At 40.0% G+C, this 20,612-nt stretch overlaps 1 protein-coding gene across 3 annotated transcripts in view; it reads left to right on the top strand.

Annotated features, from left to right (window-relative positions):
* The window catches only part of cdk14 (cyclin-dependent kinase 14), a 222,456-nt gene that overhangs the window by 62,022 nt on the left and 139,822 nt on the right, over positions 1-20,612 (top strand). For all 3 annotated transcript variants that reach the window (XM_039619836.1, XM_031742665.2, XM_039619838.1), the window contains 3 exons: positions 11,713-11,958; positions 19,790-19,884; positions 20,467-20,546. In XM_039619836.1, the coding sequence (XP_039475770.1) occupies positions 11,713-11,958; positions 19,790-19,884; positions 20,467-20,546 (421 nt within the window). The remainder of the gene's footprint in view (positions 1-11,712; positions 11,959-19,789; positions 19,885-20,466; positions 20,547-20,612) is intronic.

Raw genomic sequence — 20,612 nt, 5'->3', positions numbered from 1 at the left:
TGAGACATGAAACTGGTTTTTAAATACTAGCGCTACAGAGTGCTGCAGAGCAGAGTATGCTAGGGGTCATTGAGGGGGGTTAATAATGCTAATAACATGATAGCGCTCTTGTGCGTCAACCACTCTGGTCCAGCTTCCAATACCTCAACAACAGCTAAATGAAATGCCATGGAAGTTTATGCAAAGAAATCTACTGACATTTACTCTTGTTTACTACACAGATTAAGCTATAAAGTTAGCTGTAACCTTATGGTACACAGCGGAAAACCAGAGCTGTGTTAGTTGTGTTTGTTGTGTTGGCCATGTTGGGGGATCACGGGGAGAGTTTTGATAAACAGCTGGATAATAATATTATAGTCAGTTACCAAGCAGATGCTACAAAGATGCATTACTGAGAATAGAGTAACTGATATCTTTATTTGTCTACAATATATAAATGGGTCGAAGTATACAAGTCTTAACAGTTAACAGGTACAGCGTGTTTAGCTAGGTCAATACTAGTTGAGGAATTCCAGCTCTCTTCCTCAGTGTGTCTTTTGTCCTGTCTCCCTCTAATCACACGGCTGCTGCTCCCTGAGCCTGGTGCTGTCAGAGGTTTCTTCCTGTTAAAAGGGAGTTTTTCCTCCCCACTCTCTCCAAGTGGTTGCTCACTGGCGGTTGTCTAATTACTGGGGTTTTATCTGTACGGTCTTTACCTTCCAATATAAAGCACCTTGAGGCAGCTGTTGGTGTGATTTGGTGGTATATAAACAAAACTGAATTGAATTGAAATTCTCCAGCCTAGATACTCAAAGATCAATTGAGTTGAACTGTAACTAAAAAGCACTGTCACTATGGAGAAGCTTTAAATTTTCCCTTTGAAAGAAACACAACATTATAACTGACTTTTGTCAGTTTGTGATAGCTTCCCAGCATAACGGTGTACCCAGAATCTGTAATGAATCCTCAGAGCAGCCCTTGTCTTCAGGGAGACAAAATCAGAAAATTGCCACTAGCAGTTCTGCATTATAAAAAAGCAAAATGTTGCTCTGCTCATTAAATTGTTTTCATTCTAATGCTGCACTCTTGGCTTGGGTTTCACAGCCTTATGTGACAGTGTTTGATGAGGAGCGAGGGCTAAAGTGCCAGGGCTTGGGAAGGAGCGAAATCAGAGGGGGGCCGAGGTTGAGGTAAGGAGCTGGCGACGTCACAGCTGTTCTCTTGAGTGACCGAGAGCTCTCCTGAAGCTGGAACAACTGGGAACTGAGCCAATTTAGTCATTTATGTCTCTGGACTTTTCGTTCTCCAGTGTCCCAATCAGAGGCAATGACTGGCTACGCTAATCAGGAGGTAGGAGGGTTGCCTGAGTCACTAACTGGCCAGAACACTTCCTCCTCCAGGAAGGTAACTGGACCTCAGAAGCTTCCGTCATTCTAAGAGACGAGGCTGGTTGGCACGGGTCACTGAACCTGAGATAGTGATGCACATGGGTAATATTTGTAAGACATTTCAAACTGTGATGTAGTGATAGATGCAATAATGGTAGCCAAAGTGTGTTTGCAAAACGACATATTATAGTTTGTTATTGATTACGCTTATTCTATAGGACTGCATGACAAATACAAGCAGTAGTTCTAGTGTTTCTACAGTAAATTCTAGTACATTCTTAAAGATATAGTATTAGGACACTGAGTTTATTTTAATTAAAGTTCAGTGTTTGAATCCAGACCGAGTTCAGAGTTTCGTGTATTCTGACAGCATTTCATGTTAACATCCATCCACATGTTGAAACACAGTCAGTAAATGCTGTCAAGCAACCAGTCTGATCCTGGACAGACCTCTGCACATCTCTGAAATCACTGTTATTGGGTTTGTCTAATATGAGAGGTCCATAACAAACATAAACTGTGTTATCTATAGTTTTATCCTCTGTTGTTACGAGCTGAGTAATTAAACTCAGGATTCTAGTTTCATTATTCATTATAAATTCAGTTTGGGAAAATAATATTACTAATCACTATTATTACTTTAATAATAATACTTACTTTTATAGTTAGATCCAATGCTTGATTCTCACCTTTGGTTTCAAGAATTTGCATTACAGAAAGTCTTAGAATCATCCGTCTTGGAGCTGACTGGACATTTAGTGTCCAAAAAGTCTATCCTTGAATTTTTGATTTTAAGTAGCCATATAAGAGATATTTGTCCATTATCATTTCTTTTGAAATGTGGAGCAGTGATGGAGTGTATTAAATTATATTAGGCTTTGATAGCAGCAATCCAGGCCATTATCAGGCCAAATACTCTGATACAACGCATCTTCTGAATGTTTCCATCCTTTTCAGTTGAATTCTCCACAAGCCTCACAGCTCACCTGTAAATACAGTTAATTCATAGCTTCTTTTAATTCCTATGCTGTTAAGGAGCAAGGTCATATGGGTTTAACTGAGAGGTAGTAACTGCATCTTTTCCGTTTTATTTCTTCACTTTCTTCACTTTTCTGAGCTTCACAGTATATTTTCTTGCCAGTCGCTTATCCTCTAGGACTGCACCCAACACAAAGGAGTAGTTCTAGAGTTTCTACAGAGACACACTGTCTCCAACATATAGTATTAGGACACTCATTTATTTGAATTAAAGTTCAGTGTTTGAACCAAATTTAGTTCAGAGTTTGTAAAGTTGACAGCATTTTATGTTAACATCCAGTTGGAGTTTATGCAAACTGACTGACTCAGAGAAAGACTGTAGTTTTGGGTACTTCTGCACGGCCTTTGTTTTTCAAGCATGCCATCTGTTCCTCTAATAGCATCAGAAACATGTATTATTTATTATATTAAATCAAAGCATTGTAAAATTAGATCTCACCTCTTCTTTTATGTGTGCCTGTGTGACTGTTCTGTAAAGTGGGCTCATTTAAAGGCTAACTTTCATTTGTGATTTCTACCTATTAGATCCAATGCTTGATTCTCACCTTTGGTTTCATTCTTTGCCTGTGCAGTCTTAGAATCATCCGTCTTGGAGCTGATGTTTCTCCAAAGTCTACTTGAGTGCATCTAAGTAAAACACGAGAAGTTGCATTATCATTTCTTTGAGTAGAGATTAATGAAATTATGTCTTTGATTTTCAAGGATTTTTATCAGAAGTACTCTGATACAATATCTTGTGAATGTCTCATCCTTTTCAGTTGGATTTCTAGATGCCTCAAAGCTCACCTGTAAATGGTCCAAATGCAAGATGAATTGAATGCTGTTATGAGAACTGCAAATGCAGTACATATCGCTGCAATGAAGTTTTATTTCTTCTATCTCTTCACATAATTTGTCTGTTGGTATATTTTCTTGCCAGTCACCTTTTATTCCAACACAAAGGAGATGATAGATTAAGATTCTCATCCAACATATCTTAGGGCTCTCATTCAAAATGATGATACCCAGGCACCTCAGCAGATCCATTTGCAGGTTGTGTTTTATTTTTTTCAGTTGCATTTAATGAGACTGCCAGAGAAAACTCAAGGATTTTGGAAACTAGGTGTGTGTGTGTTTTCAAAAAGGGATCTGCAATATTTCATAACAAAGTAACTTCTGTAATATGTTAAAACTTCCAACTCAGTATTTTCATACTTGCACAGAGACAACAGTCTCATCATTTAAAGGCTAACCCTCATTTGTGATTTGAGCTATGGGACTGAGTGCAGATGCTCAGCTGCTGATGTTTCTCAAAGTCTACTGAGTGTGTCCACGTCAATGTTGCGGTCATGCGTTGAAGTAGAGATTAATGATGTTATGTCTCCCTTTCAAGGACTTACTCAGAAGTAAGTAATATGTTGTCATTGTCTGAAGAACAAAAAGATGAGAGCCTATTGAAGAAAGGTTCAAATGCCAGGAAAATATGAAGCTCTTTGCAGTACAAAATGCAAACAAAGTCTAGGCCATAATTTGTCTTTTGGGATAGTGTTTAAGAAGACAGTGATAGGAGACTCAGTTCAATCCACAATATCTTAGGGCTGGCATTCAAAATGATGAAGACCCACAGCAGATCCATTTGCATGTTTTATTTTTCTGGTGCATTTAATGAAATCTAGCAGAACTCAAACTTTGAAACTTGATGAAGCCAAAAGTCTTAACTGTGTGGCTAGATTTATTTGTTAGATCTGTTGTCACAATGTCATAGTTTCTATATTTCTACAATGGCAGACATTGACAGGAATTATGAGAAGTCTACCTTTGCAAACACCTTGTTTTTGATGTCTTTTAATGCTTGACTAACTCCTAGCATGCAGGCCTATGCTCATCAGATTAAACTATATCGTTTTCCACTTTTAATTGCATAGTGTATACCAGGGGTGTCAAACATAAGGTCCAGGAGTCAGAATCTGCTCGGCAAAGACTCCATAACGGTTCACTGGACATCTTTAGAAAATGTGAAGGAGGGCATAAAGACTACTGTGAAAAGTAGTGAAGCACGTAGGTGCTAAAGAGGTACATGCTCTTTGGAAAGCTTCCTGCTGTTGCCTGATTTGGACCATTGTTTGTAAGCTTTGGTGTACTTGGTGGAAACTCTAAATTAGACCTCCAAAGCTCAATTATTAATAGATTAGTGATTGCTAACTAATAACTGACCGCAATTGAACAAAGTTTTTTACCTGTATGGAGCCATAGCCTGCTCAGACCAATTAGAATACCCATGGGAACCAAGAAGTTTAAGTTGCAAAATATCTTGTTCTGTTAAAGTCAGAAAAATTCACCGTAGATTTCAATTTGCTCTGAAGTACAGCTTGAGGCCAACCTCTGGCTACTGGAAGCAGCAGTTGCCTCATCTGGCACTTGTAAATGGTCAGAGAGGGACAGATATGACTCTTAACCTAAATGTCATCACCGTGACATGTCAGCTTAACCTTCAATCAAATCTCCATCTGTTAAACTGCCATTCTTTATTGTGTCATTCCACTGGTCCTTTCTGTTCACTCATCTGTAGTTTGCATCTCTATCAGCGTGCCCTCATCCTGGCATTATTGAAAAGCTGCACCAGCTATATTTAGGCACACACACACACACACACACACACACACACACACACACACACACACACTTCTCGCTCTGCCATTCAAGAACAATGAAACAAAGGCTTGTGTTCTGCAGACAGTGTGGACGGGAGGAGGATGAGAGGTTTTTTCCAGTCTCTCCTCTGGTGTATCGTCTTGAGGCCGGAATGATGAGCCCAGGCAAGCCGATAGCCCTTCTTTGTCTCTGCAAAATGGAAATGCATTCATGCTGTGGGTTGAGCCTCAATGTGAGCCAAGTTAACATGGCTGATAGCTTTGAGTTAGCACGAGCACGCAAGTAGGCTTTATGGCTTATTGGTCTTTTATGGCCTCTGTGGTTCTTGTCATCGTTCAAGCTAATGTCATCAGTAACTACTCTTGTGGAGATGGTTGCATTAGTGTGGTCCTGGCTGCGCTCGTTCCTGTCCTGGATTTTCATCACCGTATGACAACACTACGATAAGATGAATCTTCAGTGATCCCTGTGGGGCAAAGGGGTCAGTGCAGCAGTGCAGAATAAATTATAGATAGGAAAACAATGTAGTTTGTTTATTTGTCTCTGTGTGTGTTGGTATATCAGAGTGTTGATGGTGGAGGGTAGTAGTGATTAAAGAGGCTGTCCTTCAACAAGAATCGATATGGTGTAATTGCATCTGCGGCGGGTTTTTCCTGTCTTGGTGGGGTGTTCCTGTCTTGGCAACAGAGAAAAGCCAGATGCAGCAAGGCCTCTACATACCGCTGTAAACCAGTCAGTCTGGATGGATGATAATATGTAGCACACTATCTTTCCCCAAAGCGTTTTTTTAAGAAGTAAATATCGTGGTCATGTTGCCTGCTTACACATCCAGAGGGCACGAAGAAACAATGGGATCCAGTTTGAGTCATGTTTCTGGCCATCTGACAATTCTTTGTGCAGTACTCTTTGTTTAGTCCTGTTCTCATTGCCAACTCGTGAGAGAAATACCTCTTTATCTGCTAAGCTCAAATATATCCACTGACTGTCTGCTGCTTGTTACTGAGCAGGTAGTGTGCAGCTGCCCACAGCATGTAGAAATACAACTTTATGAGATTGATGAGACTCATCTGGATGTTTGATTACCACCTCACTCAGTCCTACACAAGGTTTAGTCAGTATAATTTGGGTCTACATATCTCAAAGTTGTTTGAAATTTGCATCACATAATCAACTCAGACAACTTTCTCCATTTATCTTCCTTTTTTCAATCTAACCTAAATGAAAATGTTAGAAAATAGTATATAATGTCTAGAGTTGTTATCTTCCGCCAAGACAGAGAAAAGTCGAAAGCTAAAATATTCCCAATTAGAAAAGCTTTCACTATTATGTAAATATTATGTGGCTTTTTGTGTTTGTGTTGTATTTAGGTTGCCCAAGTCTGCGAGGCTGCCCAGGAGAGTTTGCAAGCCACTTTGAAACCCACCTCTACTGTTTTTCAATTGACAGCATGTTATAAGTGCAGTATAGATTCTCTGGTGGGTGAATATGATTCATATGATTCACACATATGATTCAGATGGCCCCGCCCCTCCCTGAGCCTGGTTCTGCCGGAGGTTTCTTCCTGTTAAAAGGGAGTTTTTCCTTCCCACTGTCACCAAAGTGCTTGCTCATAGGGGGTCATATGATTGTCGGGTTTTCTCTGTATGTATTATTGTAGGATCTACCTTACAATATAAAGCACCTTCAGGCGACTATTGTTGTGATTTGGTGCTGTATAAATAAAACTGAAACTGAATTGAATTTGTTACTTGATTGTTATCTGCTGCTGAGTCTCTTTAGCACTGCTAGAATTGCAGCTACTAGAAAACAGAGCACACACCAAGCACACCTGTTCAATCAATAAAATGAGTTTCACCTTGATCTGCTGACAAACTAAAGTAAAAGTAATCTTTGTTTTAAAGTAAAATTTAAATATATCCAGTTTAAAATTTTCAGAGCTCTAATCTGCGGCTGCCGCAGCAGCACTGAGCACACACTCAGCTTTAAAATAACTTGAAATAAGATGTTTGTTTACCACTGTGTGCACTAAATCACAAGAGTCATGATTTTATTCGGCAATAATCTCTCATCTTATTTGCAACACTGTTACATTTTACTGTTATATTTTTCTGTTCTTCATGGATTTTTAGCACCATTTGGTCATCATCATCAGATAATGTATATGACTGGAGTAGGTAGCACTCATAGATATCTATTTGCGCAAACAAAGAGTCACATGACAAGTGAAGGGCCCTTTTCTACATGCGTGTGTAGAACAGGGAAAGTTGAAAAGCACTGTTGCGATACTGGTTACCTTCGGTTTTAGTTCTTGTCAAGCCAGCTAATGTAAACAAATTCCTTTGTAATATATCTGGCAGTAAGCAATGATTACACATTGGTGCTCATGCTTTTGGTACAGCATCACACCAAATTATGTGTAAAAAGTATTAAATCTGACACAGTTTGTTTGTGAAACACAGAGTTCTAACTGAAAAATTCACAAAGATGTTCTATTTTCCTTTCTTTTCCTGTTTTGAAGTTTTCCATCATTTTATTTTTAAATGTTCGCTCTTTGTTCTTGTGGAAGGTAAAACGCTATTAGATGAAGCCGCGGATAAAATAGGTTTAGGATTTTTAGCAGCTCAAAGTTGCTTAATGTCTGACCTTGATGGTTGATATGTGCAGTGGGATATTCTCAGTGCTAGACTTTTCGCAGAGCCCCTCCGTGTGTAATTGCTCAGTGAGTTTGGGATTCACGCTGCTTATTTTAATCTCAGTAGTGTGGGAAGTGACATGTGCAACCAATGACCACCAGGACATTTTAGGCTGCTAATTTACCCACACAGTTTTCCACTTTAGCTTTTAAATGTAATGTTTGATGTGGATTCAGTGTCGAACATTTACTCGTTTACTAGTCCATCTATGAATTTCAGGGTCGTGACTGCAATTAAGCAAGAAAGCAGCCTGTGTAATCTGGTCCTGGGCAGCAGTGATGTAACTCACACATGGCTACTGTATTATTTGGGTATTACTCTAATGACAGTTTGTAATGTAGTGCATGAGATGAATTCTTATAATATGAATGTTTGTTGTAGGGAAAATGTTGAGGAGATGAGATCCGTGTTCAAAAAGCTGTCTGTAGCAACGCATTAGTGTTGACACCAGCGACACACACTCTAATAGGGGTGTTTTGTTCCAAACTCGCAATACAAAGTCTGGCAATGAGGCAACAAGCAAGTGAACCGGAGTCAAATTCCTTGTTTGTGTGCACAAACCTGGCTAAGTAAAGATGATTCTGACTCGTATTCCACACAGGACCACATATAGAATCTGTTTCACTTTTAAAAGAGTAATGCTACTGCCTTTCTGATGAGGCAGAGGTTTGAACAGCACTTTCTAGGAAACCCAAAACACTTAGAGCAGGTGTCCATGCACATCCTCGGGCTAACTTAGATCATTTACATCGGATGTTTGATCACCAGCACTGGGAGAGTTGTTCAGATCATTATATAAGTGAGTAGTGTGGCCGTTATAATAAAGTAAAAATAAAACAAGATAGCAGCAAGATGGTTACTTTGTACCTGTGCTGCTAGTTAAACGTTGTGTCAACTGCTGAAAGTGCTTGCTTGAAACAAATAGCATTGCCACTGGTTAATTTTTAAATGAGGGCAAGACAGTCAATACCATTGTGCGGTATTTCAGAAGCCTGTAACTTAGTTCTGCATTAACCATTTAATCCGTCTTTTATTAGTTGGTTTCACGGATGTGCGTGTCCTTTATGCCTTCATGCCTCTGGTTTCTTATGATTCTCTGATGTTGAGTTCTTGGAACCTAGACATCTTTAAACAGACACTCTCATCAAGTATTGATGCCTTGTAGTGCGATAGGTCCTAAATGACTGCATTTGTTTTTGTTAGTTTAATGTGCTGCTCCAGATGACAACTGCTGTCACTGAGGACATGCTGGATGTGCATTGGACTCGTGTTTATGACAGCCTGGCTTTCTCATTACCGTGTCTGACTCCAACCTCCTCATTTCTTTTTATTTTCTCCCCATCTTACTCCGGTGTATTACTTGGCCCAGTTTACGTGCTCGTTTGCCTAAACGTGTTCTTATGTCACTCCCTTGCTTGGAGTTTAATTTCATGCTTGAAGTCTTCTGAATAAAAGTGGCCGCATTGCTTAACTTTTTAAAAATTGAGCTAATATGAAAAAAGTGAATTTGAATTTGACTGAAAAAGAAAGAATTGTCTTCGTAGAATCAGTCAAAACTGTAAAATATTTGCTGAAACGGTAAATAACTTTTATCTTGCAATTGAAAGTAGGAAAATATCGATCATGGTTATCTGACTTCGTGGGGATGTTGGACTGAATATGTCGCATGTAGGTATGCAATTTTTATGCAATTTTCTGAATGAGGGCTGAATAATTGAGTATTTTATTTAAAGCTGCAGAAGGTTCAGTCTGTGTCAAGTCTAGATGTCAGTTGGTTCATACAGGTTTGAGAATATCTTGTTACCTTTTAAGTGTGATACTTCCAATAATTGAATTTTGATCTCTTGGACTTGAAGCTTTGAAGCTGCACATCCTCTCCACTATAAAGCTAAAGCTGTTTAGCTGGAAGAGCTACAGTGTGCAGTGAAAGCATCATTATTCTGGGTTGCCAGTCAGATGTCAATATTGCAGTCGGTGGGCAGATTTGCAGCTGTTGTAACTGACTCGTAATTACTAAAAAATACTTGGTTGGATGGATGGGATGTGTAATTTAACTTGTAATTACTCAAGTTATCTGGACACCTGCAGGTGGGTGACAAAATAAAGAAAAGGGTAAAAAAATGTGTATTGGAAAGGCTTGACATTTACCTAAGTGGTGTAAAGTGCTCTTTAACAGGTCAGGAGATTTTACAGTATTGGGGTTGTGATCTGGTAACGGTCACAGAATATGAGCCACCTGTATTAAATGATACTTTAAGGGGACATGCAGACCTATCATTGCAATATTCTAAGACCCTCCCACTGTCTTCGCTGCGTGGGGTAAACATTTTGTTCTTCACTCTGATTTTACATCATCATCATTACAGACCCGTAGCTTAGTTTATACAACATGATATCTTAAAAACAGGAATAACTGTTTCACCCTTTGCACTGAGCAAAATTCTTCAGCAATCCATCATTTCTCCATATTTTGGAGGGAAAAAAGGAAAATAGGTGCAAGATGTTCTGAACTGTCTTAGGCAGCTTTCTTATAATGTCTTTAAGTAGTCTTCAGAAATAGTTCCACAGACTTCGTGAAGGACCTTAAAAGCTCTTCTTTGGATGTTGGCTGCCTTTTGTTCTGTTGTCTCTCATGATGATCCCAGACCAATCCAAGACTGATAGTGTTCCATTGTGTGTTTTTCTATCCAGATATGATTTTACTGCAGTGTGCTTGGGATCATTGTCATGAAGAAAAATAAAGCATATGTCAATCAGATGCTCTCTAGATGGTATTAAGTGGCGGATCAACCTCTGTCTGTGCTTTTGAGTGTTTATAATTCCATCAGTTCCACCAAGACATTTCTGATGAGGTTAAAGCAAACAGTAGGTGCCAGTAAGGGCCACATTCATTTCTTCCTATTTTGTAAGGACATGGCTTTGAAAATATGCTTACATTAGGTTATGTTTCCTTTTGTCCTCTACTTGTCCAGTTTTCCCCAATTTTTTAAAGACATACTGCACCGCATTCTAAATTTCAGTCTAAGTTTTTCTTATAGATTAGCGTTAAGTGGCTTAATATTCTGAAAATAGTCAGATACCATGACTGGGCTGAAAATGAGTGGAACACCAGTCCATGTCTATCTTTGAGGGATAGCCCGAGACTTTTGAACAGTGCTGTATAATGCACCCTGGATCTGGTTTTCAGTAATCTGTGGTAACCCAACCTCCCGATCAATAGCTGCTGCTTTTATATTATTCTTTTATAACATCTTATCACATTAGCGTGACAGGGAAGGGGGCTTGCGCAGTGAAAAAAGCTGCATTGTGTCCAATGAAACCTGGCCCGTGTAAAGAGCAAACCAGTGAGCTGCAAGACGACTCCTCCTTGTGTTTTAGAGTAATTAGAACTTCTTCCTGCTGGGGAGTTCAGACCTAAATATTTAATCTTGAATGGAACCGTGGCAAAACATGTCATGCTGCCTGGGTCTTTTGTGTCTCGTACACACAGTCCGTGGTGGAAGAGCAGCTGCTAAGGTGCTTTTTGTTGTAAATAGTTGGTGAGTACTGGGGGCTGTGCCCGATGGGCGTGTTGGAGACATTCTGTAGCATGTCTGCACAATTGTCTGAACGCGTAGATGTGTGTCAGAGATAAGGTGGGACTGTGTGTATGTGCAGTTTAGGGACAGCAGCAGCAGCCGGCAGCGAGTGCATGTGCAGCAGAGCTGACGGAGGCTGGAGCTGTTTTGATCAGAGAAAAGAGAGATGGAGATAAAAAGGCTCTCATCCTAGCAAAGAGGTAGCAGTGAGGCTCTACAGGGAGGGAAGAGACCCAGGCTGACAGAGAGATGAAAAACAGGCAGGATCTGGATGACAGTCAGTTTTTTGGCTGAACACTGGTAATCGCAGATGGACTATTTTTTTTCCCTTAATGCTCACATTTATCTTCACCCTCCTTTCTTCACTTCACTTCTGTTTTCCTTCCCCTTCCCCTCTTTTGACAGATATGTGTCACAAAGATGTCCACACGCAGCTGCCAGGGAACAGACTCTGTCATCAAGCCCCTGGACACCATCCCTGAAGACAAGAAAGTGAGAGTTCAGCGCACGCAGAGTGGCTTCGACCCATTTGAGAAGCCCGCCAGTCAGGTGAAAAGGGTCCACTCTGAGAACAATGCCTGCATCAACGCCAAGAGCTCATCTGCTGGCAAAGAGTCCCCCAAACTGCGCCGCCACTCCAGCCCTAGTTCTGTAAGTGCACCTCTCCAGCAGCATAGAAAACAGCACAGTATAGTGTTGAAGGACCAGATGCACAACTTCTAATTTTCTTTACCCTTGAATATCGAAAACTTTTGGACATTAGCCTTAATGAGGGGCTGAGTATACGCGGCAGTTTGCACTCCTTTTAGCTATTTTGACAGGAGGAGGGTTATAACTTGTTCAAAGTGGTGATAATTGGCTCCACATAACAACACTGATTTATGTTACTGTACGAAGCTTGAAGTGCTGTTCAATATTAATGAATCCCATTGCTTAAGAATCTCATGCTAGGGTGTTAGTCTTACTTATGTATTCACCAAGGAGCAACCAAAGAATAAGGAAACTAACTTCTCAGGAATAGCCACAGAAAATTATAGGGTGTAGTGTATCAACGTATCGTATTGGAACTTTCATTCAACATTCATGTGTAATGATTAAAGGTGTACATGCATCAAGCAAGTCACTTGTTAAAGATGCTAGCTAAATCAGCAATTGGCCTTCCTGGGAAGAATAATTGTGTTCACTTTTAGTTTTAAAAGTAGAAATTTGTTACGTTTGGGGGCTTGTCTGGGATCATCAGTGGCGACATAGACCTCAGTTAATGCGGAATAATTAAGTGGTGTTGTTTATTAATAAAAAAAATACTTAGTTGACTGACAACAACTTATTATGAATGTTTAAACATCTACTGTAGCTGACTGGTCACATGCATACCTAGTTGTAGCGCAGGGTCTAACGAGTCAAATACAAATATGGTGAAAGACTAGTGTGGATGCAGGTGCAGCAATGTCATTTGACTTTAAAATAGAAGAAGATAAATTGATCATTACAGTGGGTGGTTACCCTTTTTTATCTGATCACAGCCTGCTAGACTCGTCCTAATGGTTAAAACTTCATTAGCTTGCTTTGTGAAGTTACACAATATGATTGACACCTAATAATCAATGACACCTGCTGTCAGTTATTGGTGCAATGTCTAGGTGTCAACCCTGCTTTGAGTTCAGAAGTGTGTAGTAAGAACAGCTACAATTTGTGCTTCCATTAATTATGCATGCACTGAAAGAGCAGGTTGTTAATAACAGAATAATCGGTGAGCAAAGGCTCTCTTATAGAACGGTTCAACTCCAGTGAAATCAAGCTTGTCAGCCTGAGCGCAGTGACAGTAGTTTGAACATGTATCTCCTTTTGGAGAAAAGCCTGATTAAGCAAGACTTCACATTTCAAAGCCACCATCGTCAGAGGTGTTGATGATAAAGTGTCTGTTTGATAAATAGTGGGTTAAGAGTCAGTCAACAATTGTGCCAGTGTTGTCATGGAAACACAGTTTGTAGCTTGTAGAGGGTTTTCTTTTGCTTGTAATTAATCACTTCATATTTGAAACCAAGTTGTGCTCGTCTAATATTAAAAGATTGGCCACCGTCCACCCCTCAAAAGAAAATTTAGTGAAGAAGAGATTCCTGTTTGTCAGGCTCCGCCCATACACCACCACATACAACAGGTTGTTAAGACAACTTACACGGAAGGCCTAATGCAATATTCAATCAGATGAACTCAGACTGAAGCAACTGAGGCAGTGCCAACCTTCACATACAAGTAAATATGTCTTGCCTTATTGTCATCCAAATAATAGAAAGTGAGTCTAAGAGAATGTAGACATGCTTACAGAGTAAAGTGGCATAGTTTAGTTCATAGTTGGATTTTTAACAGGAAAGTTAATAAAAAGCTGTGTAAAGATAAGAGCATGACTGCAAACTAAAGAGACACAAAACTTTTCCTATCCTAACATCCTTCAAACTTGGCAGGTGTACTACTGGGGACAGTAAGTCAGTAAGTGCAGCTGTGAAGCATGTTCTTAATTGTTGCTGTTAGGCAATCAGTGGCAATCAGTGGGAGTAGCATGTTACTGCTCTAACATGCTGTAACATACTTCACTGTTCAAAGCATCAAGGGCTCCTGCTGAAATGTTTTGTAGTGGAATGATGGTAGCCAGTAGACATTCCAGGCTCTGGTTGTTAAGGTAGTCGTCTAATTTTTGGACCTATCCTCTTTGCAACACTAACTGTTGCATTCTTTTTCATTCTTATGAGCTGATGCACTTCCCCTGATATTGTCGCCACATCACTGCTAGTCTTTCTGTAACATGATCTATGACTGATGATTGGAGCATTTTTAGGAACAACAATTCCTTTTAGGAACAGATCTTTATACTGATTAAATATGATAAATGGAATGGTTACTAAGTTAAGTTCCCAAATGAGATCTTAACTCCTCAATATGGAAGAATCTCTTGTCCTATCAGGGTACAAATGCTAACTGATGTTAATGCTAATTAATGCCAAGAAAAGCGATGAGTACTCTAGCCTACAGCTTTACTATGATAACAGGGAGATATGCATCCCCAACATTCACAACACTGGAAATTGTTGTGAATCTCATGAGGCAACAAGATGACTGGCTCTTAAGTTTATTGGTTCGGCTGTTGATTGATCGTTTTTTTGGTGATCATGGGTGGGACAACTGCCTTTATCTTTACCATTCTTACATGTAAAATAGATTTCTATTCAGGATTCTTTGAGTTAATATTAAGTTTTGGTTGCTGTTATCATGCAATTGTAATGAAAGATTTTAGGATTAAGACAACTTGGAGCTAACAGTATGGTATGCCTCTTCTAGTGTCGATGGAAATTAGTTCAGTTCAATTCAGTTTTATTTATACAGCACCAAATCACAACAACAGTCGCCTCAAGGCGCTTTATATTGTAAGGTAGACCCTACAACAGGGGTCGGCAACCCGCGGCTCCGGAGCCACATGCGGCTCTTTAGTCCTTATAGTGCGGCTCTGCGTGGTTTGGGAAAATAAATTAGAAGTATTTCGCTGAAGTGTATTTTATTTATGTTAGTTCTTTTAAACTTGTAGTTCTAAATTGGAAGATTATTGTGATATTGAAATATAAATATAAAATTATATTCTATTATTTTTCCTTGCTCAAAATAAGAGTCACACTCATGGAAGCCGGTATTCCCGCCCAAACGCCGTGCATTTATCGAGACTTTCAACCCCAGGTAGGCCAATTATGGATCTTCGGACCCACATTATGTCAGCAGCTCCACCGTGAACTATGTTCAATTCAAGACAAACACTCCTCACGCCTCACAGGCGACAGATGACAAATACAGTCCTGCGTAAACTGACTTTTAACAGGAAGAAACCTCCGGCAGAACCAGGCTCAGGCAGCACCAATTAGCAGAGGCTGTGAGCAGAGGTTCAGGAAGAGAGAAGTCCCATTGTAAACACATCACGGCAGACCCAGCGATGTTTGCACTGACTTCGCTTTTCAGCATCTCTTTATTGAGCACATACCACGGCACACCCACGATGTTTTGCTTTCAGCATCTCTTTATTGACCACTTTTCACACGGTTGCTGCACGCATACAGCCTGCTGTAGCCGCAGCTCACAGCCTGACACACACCACCAACAACAACAGCAGAGAGAGCACAGACTTTAAGGCGGAGGCGTGATTGCGGGTGCCGCTCAGGTGCGTCCGGCTCCTGATTGCGGGTGCCGCTCAGGTGCGCAGAATTTTGCCTCCCTGCAGCAGCAGCATAGTGCGCAATGCAGACCACGTCAGGTCAAGGCTCCATAAAGCCCAAAGGCGATATAAGGGAGGCGGCTCACAACAGTTTTTGTTTGCTACATGGATCATTTTAGTTCAGTTGGGTGTCTTTGCTTTTGTTATATTTCTTTAAGAGTTCAAAATGTGTTGATTACATAAATAAAATGTAATTTTCTCTGTAGCACTTCATGGATTTCATATGCAGCACACCTTAGTTGTTCACACAAAGGTAGAAAACAATATATACAGTGTTATCTTCATTTTAGATGTCAAAAAGTATTTGCAGCTCCCAGTGTTTTCTTTTGCGTGGAAACCGGGTCCAAGTGGCTCTCTGGGTGTAAAAGGTTGCAGACCCCTGCCCTACAATAATACATACAGAGAAAAACCCAACAATCATATGACCCCCTATGAGCAAGCACTTTGGCGACAGTGGGAAGGAAAAACTCCCTTTTAACAGGAAGAAGCCTCCAGCAGAACCAGGCTCAGGGAGGGGCGGGGCCATCTGCTGCGACCGGGTCTACAAAATAACTCAAAATGACTGCAAAGATATACAAAACAAACAGAAATGCGACAGAAATACCACAAAGAAGCTATTTGTTGAATGACAAATGAATCTGACTACATTATGCATCTCTAAAATATTACAGCCTTTGAGATGCTGTCAAAGAACCAGTTTCCGTCAGCATTTCTGTTGCTTTGCGACGCTGCTGGCTTTTCTTCTTTATTTCCTTGTCAAACAAATTTGCCGGCCTGTATCTGTTCACATGCCTATTGAAGACTGCATACAAATAACACAATTTTCTTAATCATGCAAATGAGAATTTTAGGTTTTTATACATATGTGGTTCTTTTCAGAAACATAAAAGTAAAATGGCACAGAATGTGAAAGGTTTAATGAATGTGCACACAGATAAGATTTAATAAGTGTAATACGAGGCTTGACTGATTGCCTGCCAACATCGCTGTGAGAAGCTAATGAATTGTTTCAGCCCTGATTATGAAATTGTGTTATTTGTGCCGTCCGTGGTCATTTAGCTGAGGCAAACAAACCCACTTGAATCTCAAACATTTCAAGCCCTTAATTAAAAAAAGATGGATAGTGGACTAATCTCTGGACCATCAGCCTTCAGAATCCCACTTCTAAATTCTGGACCCATGTCTTTTGTTTCTTTGGCTTTTGTCCTATAATTTAAATAAATCTGCACAGGCTCTGGGATGGCATACTATATGTTCTGTAGGACATGGCATTTAAAATATCTAGAAATTTAGATTCGTTCTATAAACCACTCTCCCCCATGAGAATCAGTCATTAACAGGTTTTAAAGAGCAGTTGACTTCAGATTAGGCTAATGAATTTTCATATGATTTCACAGTTTAAACACTTTCTAATGGCAAAATACAGTTCATGTTAACTTAGTGCACATGTTTCAATAATTTCAGAATAACTGCTTACAAAAGTGACTGTGTTGTAAAATGGGAACATACTATTAAAGATTATATATGTCTTTAACCATTTTAGATCAAAATCTGTAGACAATCCTGACTCAGAGCAATTGTCTAATGGCCTCATAATGTTCTGCTTTCCCCTTCTTGTCATAAAAGTTGACATTGTTAGAGCAGAAAACCAATGAAGCAAAGATACAGATGAATTAAAAGATTCATAGGATAACCAGACTGACACCAGTTTAATAATGGATTTAAAGGTGAAAATTTCTTACTTCTGGATTTGTGATTAATCCAGTTATGTAGACCCAGCTGATATCTAGTAAACCCTGAGCTTTAGGGATGTTAAGGCAGTTGCCTGCTTTGACCAACTGGGATGGTCAAATGGTTGTGGGGTGGCTGTAGCTCAGGTGGTAGAGGAGGTCACCTACTGATCGGAAGGTTGGTGGTTCCTTGGGCAAGATACTAACCCCAAATTGCTCTCTGATGCATCCATCGGAGTGTGAATGTTAGCTAAAAGAAGCACTTAGACAAATGTGCTTGTGCGAATGGGTGAATGCACAAGTTGTGTAAAGTGCTTTGAGTGCTCAGAAGAGTAGAAAAGCGCTATATAAGAACCAGTCCATTTACCAACTGATGATCCAGCTCTGACAACTGGGTAATATTTTGGTACCAATGAACTCCCCCCACCAGTTATTCCTAAAAGAGGATGCAGTAAGGCAAATGTAAAGTGAAAGTGGTTCATGCAGAAAAAAAGACTCGCTCTGTATTCATGAGCCTTGCTGGGAGAGGTTCTTCAGGCCACCTTACTGTCCAACTCAATTGTTTCACAGCTAGAGCTTCTTCCTTGATCCCAGGGGGAAGTCTGATTTGTTTAGAGAAGCCCTCAGAAATGCTGAACTTATTACTGCTGCAAGGATAGTAAGCTAACAGGAGGTTGGCTGGAAAGCAATGAAGACAGTGCAGATGTAGCAAGCATTACAAGGAAAATGGTTGCACTGTGCTTTCAAGCGTCTTTTTAGAATAGGATTTCCTGAAAGCATGGGATTTGGTTAAAGATGCATTACAGAAATGGGTCTATTATGGAAAATGGTATGAAGTATTGTGAATATTCTATAACTTTCAGGACCATTAAAGCTTCTGATGCTTTACTGACTCTAAGCAGGTTTTCAGTCCCTGTTGTGTTCATGTGTTACAATTATAGAAAGAAAGACAGTTTTCTTCTGAAAGAACACTTTATTTTTCTTAAAGCAACGCTTAAAGGGATTTGAAGACTAGAACATTAAGTATGTTCTGCTTCAGGACCTTAAAGAATTCTACCTGTACAGCCTCCAGTTCTAAATCATCTTCCAGGTACTCATGGCTCAGGATTCATCTGACAGATGTAATCTCAACTACATCGGCACACTGTTAGTCAGTGCCCGGATCCCCAAGTTTTAATTGGCAGCAACCACTTACATGATGACGGATACAACCATATGACAGTGCCCCACGGCTTGAGGCAAAAAGCCTCGATGAACAAAACAAGTTAATAACCACTATCTTGATACCTTTTATCGCCAATTGTGGTTTCAGGTTTGATGACCTATAGTTTTGATTTCTGCATTTTTGTTTAGACCATAAACAAAGAATGTGAAAAGTCTCCAACTGTTAGAAAAAACAGGGGCTGGACAGTCAACATTATTTTGACCATGTGCAGTGAACTTGTGTTCTCACTGAAATGGTTGCTTCGAAGACCGGAAACAGGTCTGTGTCCACTCGTGGTCAGCTGCTTTGTGGGGACAAATTGGCAATTGCAATGCAATGCAACAATTAACTGTGATAACTCAGCAAAGCTCATAGATTTGAAACAGAAAATGAGAAATTTCTTCACAGATTTACAAAATAGTTGCTGTGGTTGTAAAATGACATTTGGCAACCTTTCTTTTAATATAGGTATGTTATCAGAATACAAGCAGCTGGCAACCAGGTGAGTCATGCTGCCTATTGTAGAGATGGTTGTGCTCACTGGTGCAAACTGACTAAGACTGTATGCAATGTGGTGGCAGTCTGTCTGCATTTAGAAATCAGACAGTTATTCACAAATACTCACCAGCCTGTCTTAGATGGCAATCGCCTTGCAATCGAAAGTGGTTACCAAGAGGTTGAGGGTCTCGCATGCTCAACCCTACCACAACTATTTGCGAAAATGTGAAAATAATTGGATTTTTCTTATTCAGAAGGAGGTCGCCATCCTACTTCTCCTCTTGGGTGACTGAGCGAGGAGGAGGTGCATCCACATATTTGATTGGCACGTATGCTTTCCTCAGAGTTACATTTAGTTATCAAAGCACTTTTCCTCATCACTGACAACAGCAGATGTTAGGACAGCATCCAGTGAGTTGAAGTTTCAGAGCTGACTTGTTTCCCCTTTCCTAGCAGTTAGCTATGAATATGCTCACTTCTGTGCCTTCTTCTCTTCGAGCCACAGTTATTATTTCTTTCTCTGTGAAGTGCTGAGACGGTGAAACGTGTCTAAAAGTTATGAGCTGACAATTAAATGAAAAGGAGCTCTTACAAGAAGATTTGGTAAAAAAAATCTCTCTCTCCCTCCTCACCGACATTACACCTCCTCGATGATACAGCAGGGAGCCTCCAGATTTTAATATCTCTCAGACACTTGTAAATGTGTTCTGTGAAATCCTCCGAGGCGCTGCTTTTCTGGGTTACTGAACTCACCCTCTCATTTTGCCTTTTCATATCTCTTTCTTTTTCTTCCCGCAGCCCACCAGCCCCAAATTTGGAAAGGCAGATTCCTATGAAAAGCTGGAGAAACTGGGAGAGGGTTCATATGCTACAGTTTACAAAGGAAAGAGCAAGTAAGTAGCGTGGAATCACTGTCTAATCCAGTTACTCTTCTTTATAGTTGCTAGAAATCACTCATGGATGCAGCGAATATTACATTTAATTATACGAGAGCATTTCTGTGTAGGAATGAAATAATTCAATAGGTTTTATGTAAATAATATTTCTTGTGTGCAAAGCTGTGAACCTCACAAATGCAATGTAATTTCCTTTATTTTAATCACTATAGGATGAATGTATTTATGCCATGATTCAATAGTCTTCGTTCACATTTCATGGTTTGCCGCTTTCCTCGCAGGTTTTGCTAATTAAATTCTTGAAAATGTACAAAACTCCACAGACTCTAATCTTCTCAGTAATGATGTTATTTGGCATCACTCTTAAACTACAACAGCTTTGATTGGTGAGCTTCATTCAGTTGTAATCCCGTCGCCTTGTACCCGCGTCTCACTCCACTGCCGCCAAATTACATTTCTCTGGCTTAAATATCCTCGCTGTTCTCTGGCTTCACTCATTTTAAGAGTTTTCCTTTATTGTCGCAAAAAAGAAACTCGATCAGTTTAGTATACATTGTGTGTGCTTCATGTTGCTGCCAGGGTGAATGGAAAACTAGTGGCTTTGAAGGTGATTCGACTGCAAGAAGAAGAAGGAACACCCTTCACAGCCATAAGGGAAGGTAAGACGTTTATGTGTGTAGAGGCACAGATGTCATATTTTTCTTTCTATATTAATAGTTTCACTT

This window comes from Oreochromis aureus, linkage group 11 (assembly GCF_013358895.1).
Source record: "Oreochromis aureus strain Israel breed Guangdong linkage group 11, ZZ_aureus, whole genome shotgun sequence".
Taxonomy (NCBI): Eukaryota; Metazoa; Chordata; class Actinopteri; order Cichliformes; family Cichlidae; genus Oreochromis; species Oreochromis aureus.
The sequence above is the reverse complement of the archived record's forward strand: the minus strand, read 5'-3'. Positions and strand labels throughout refer to the sequence as shown.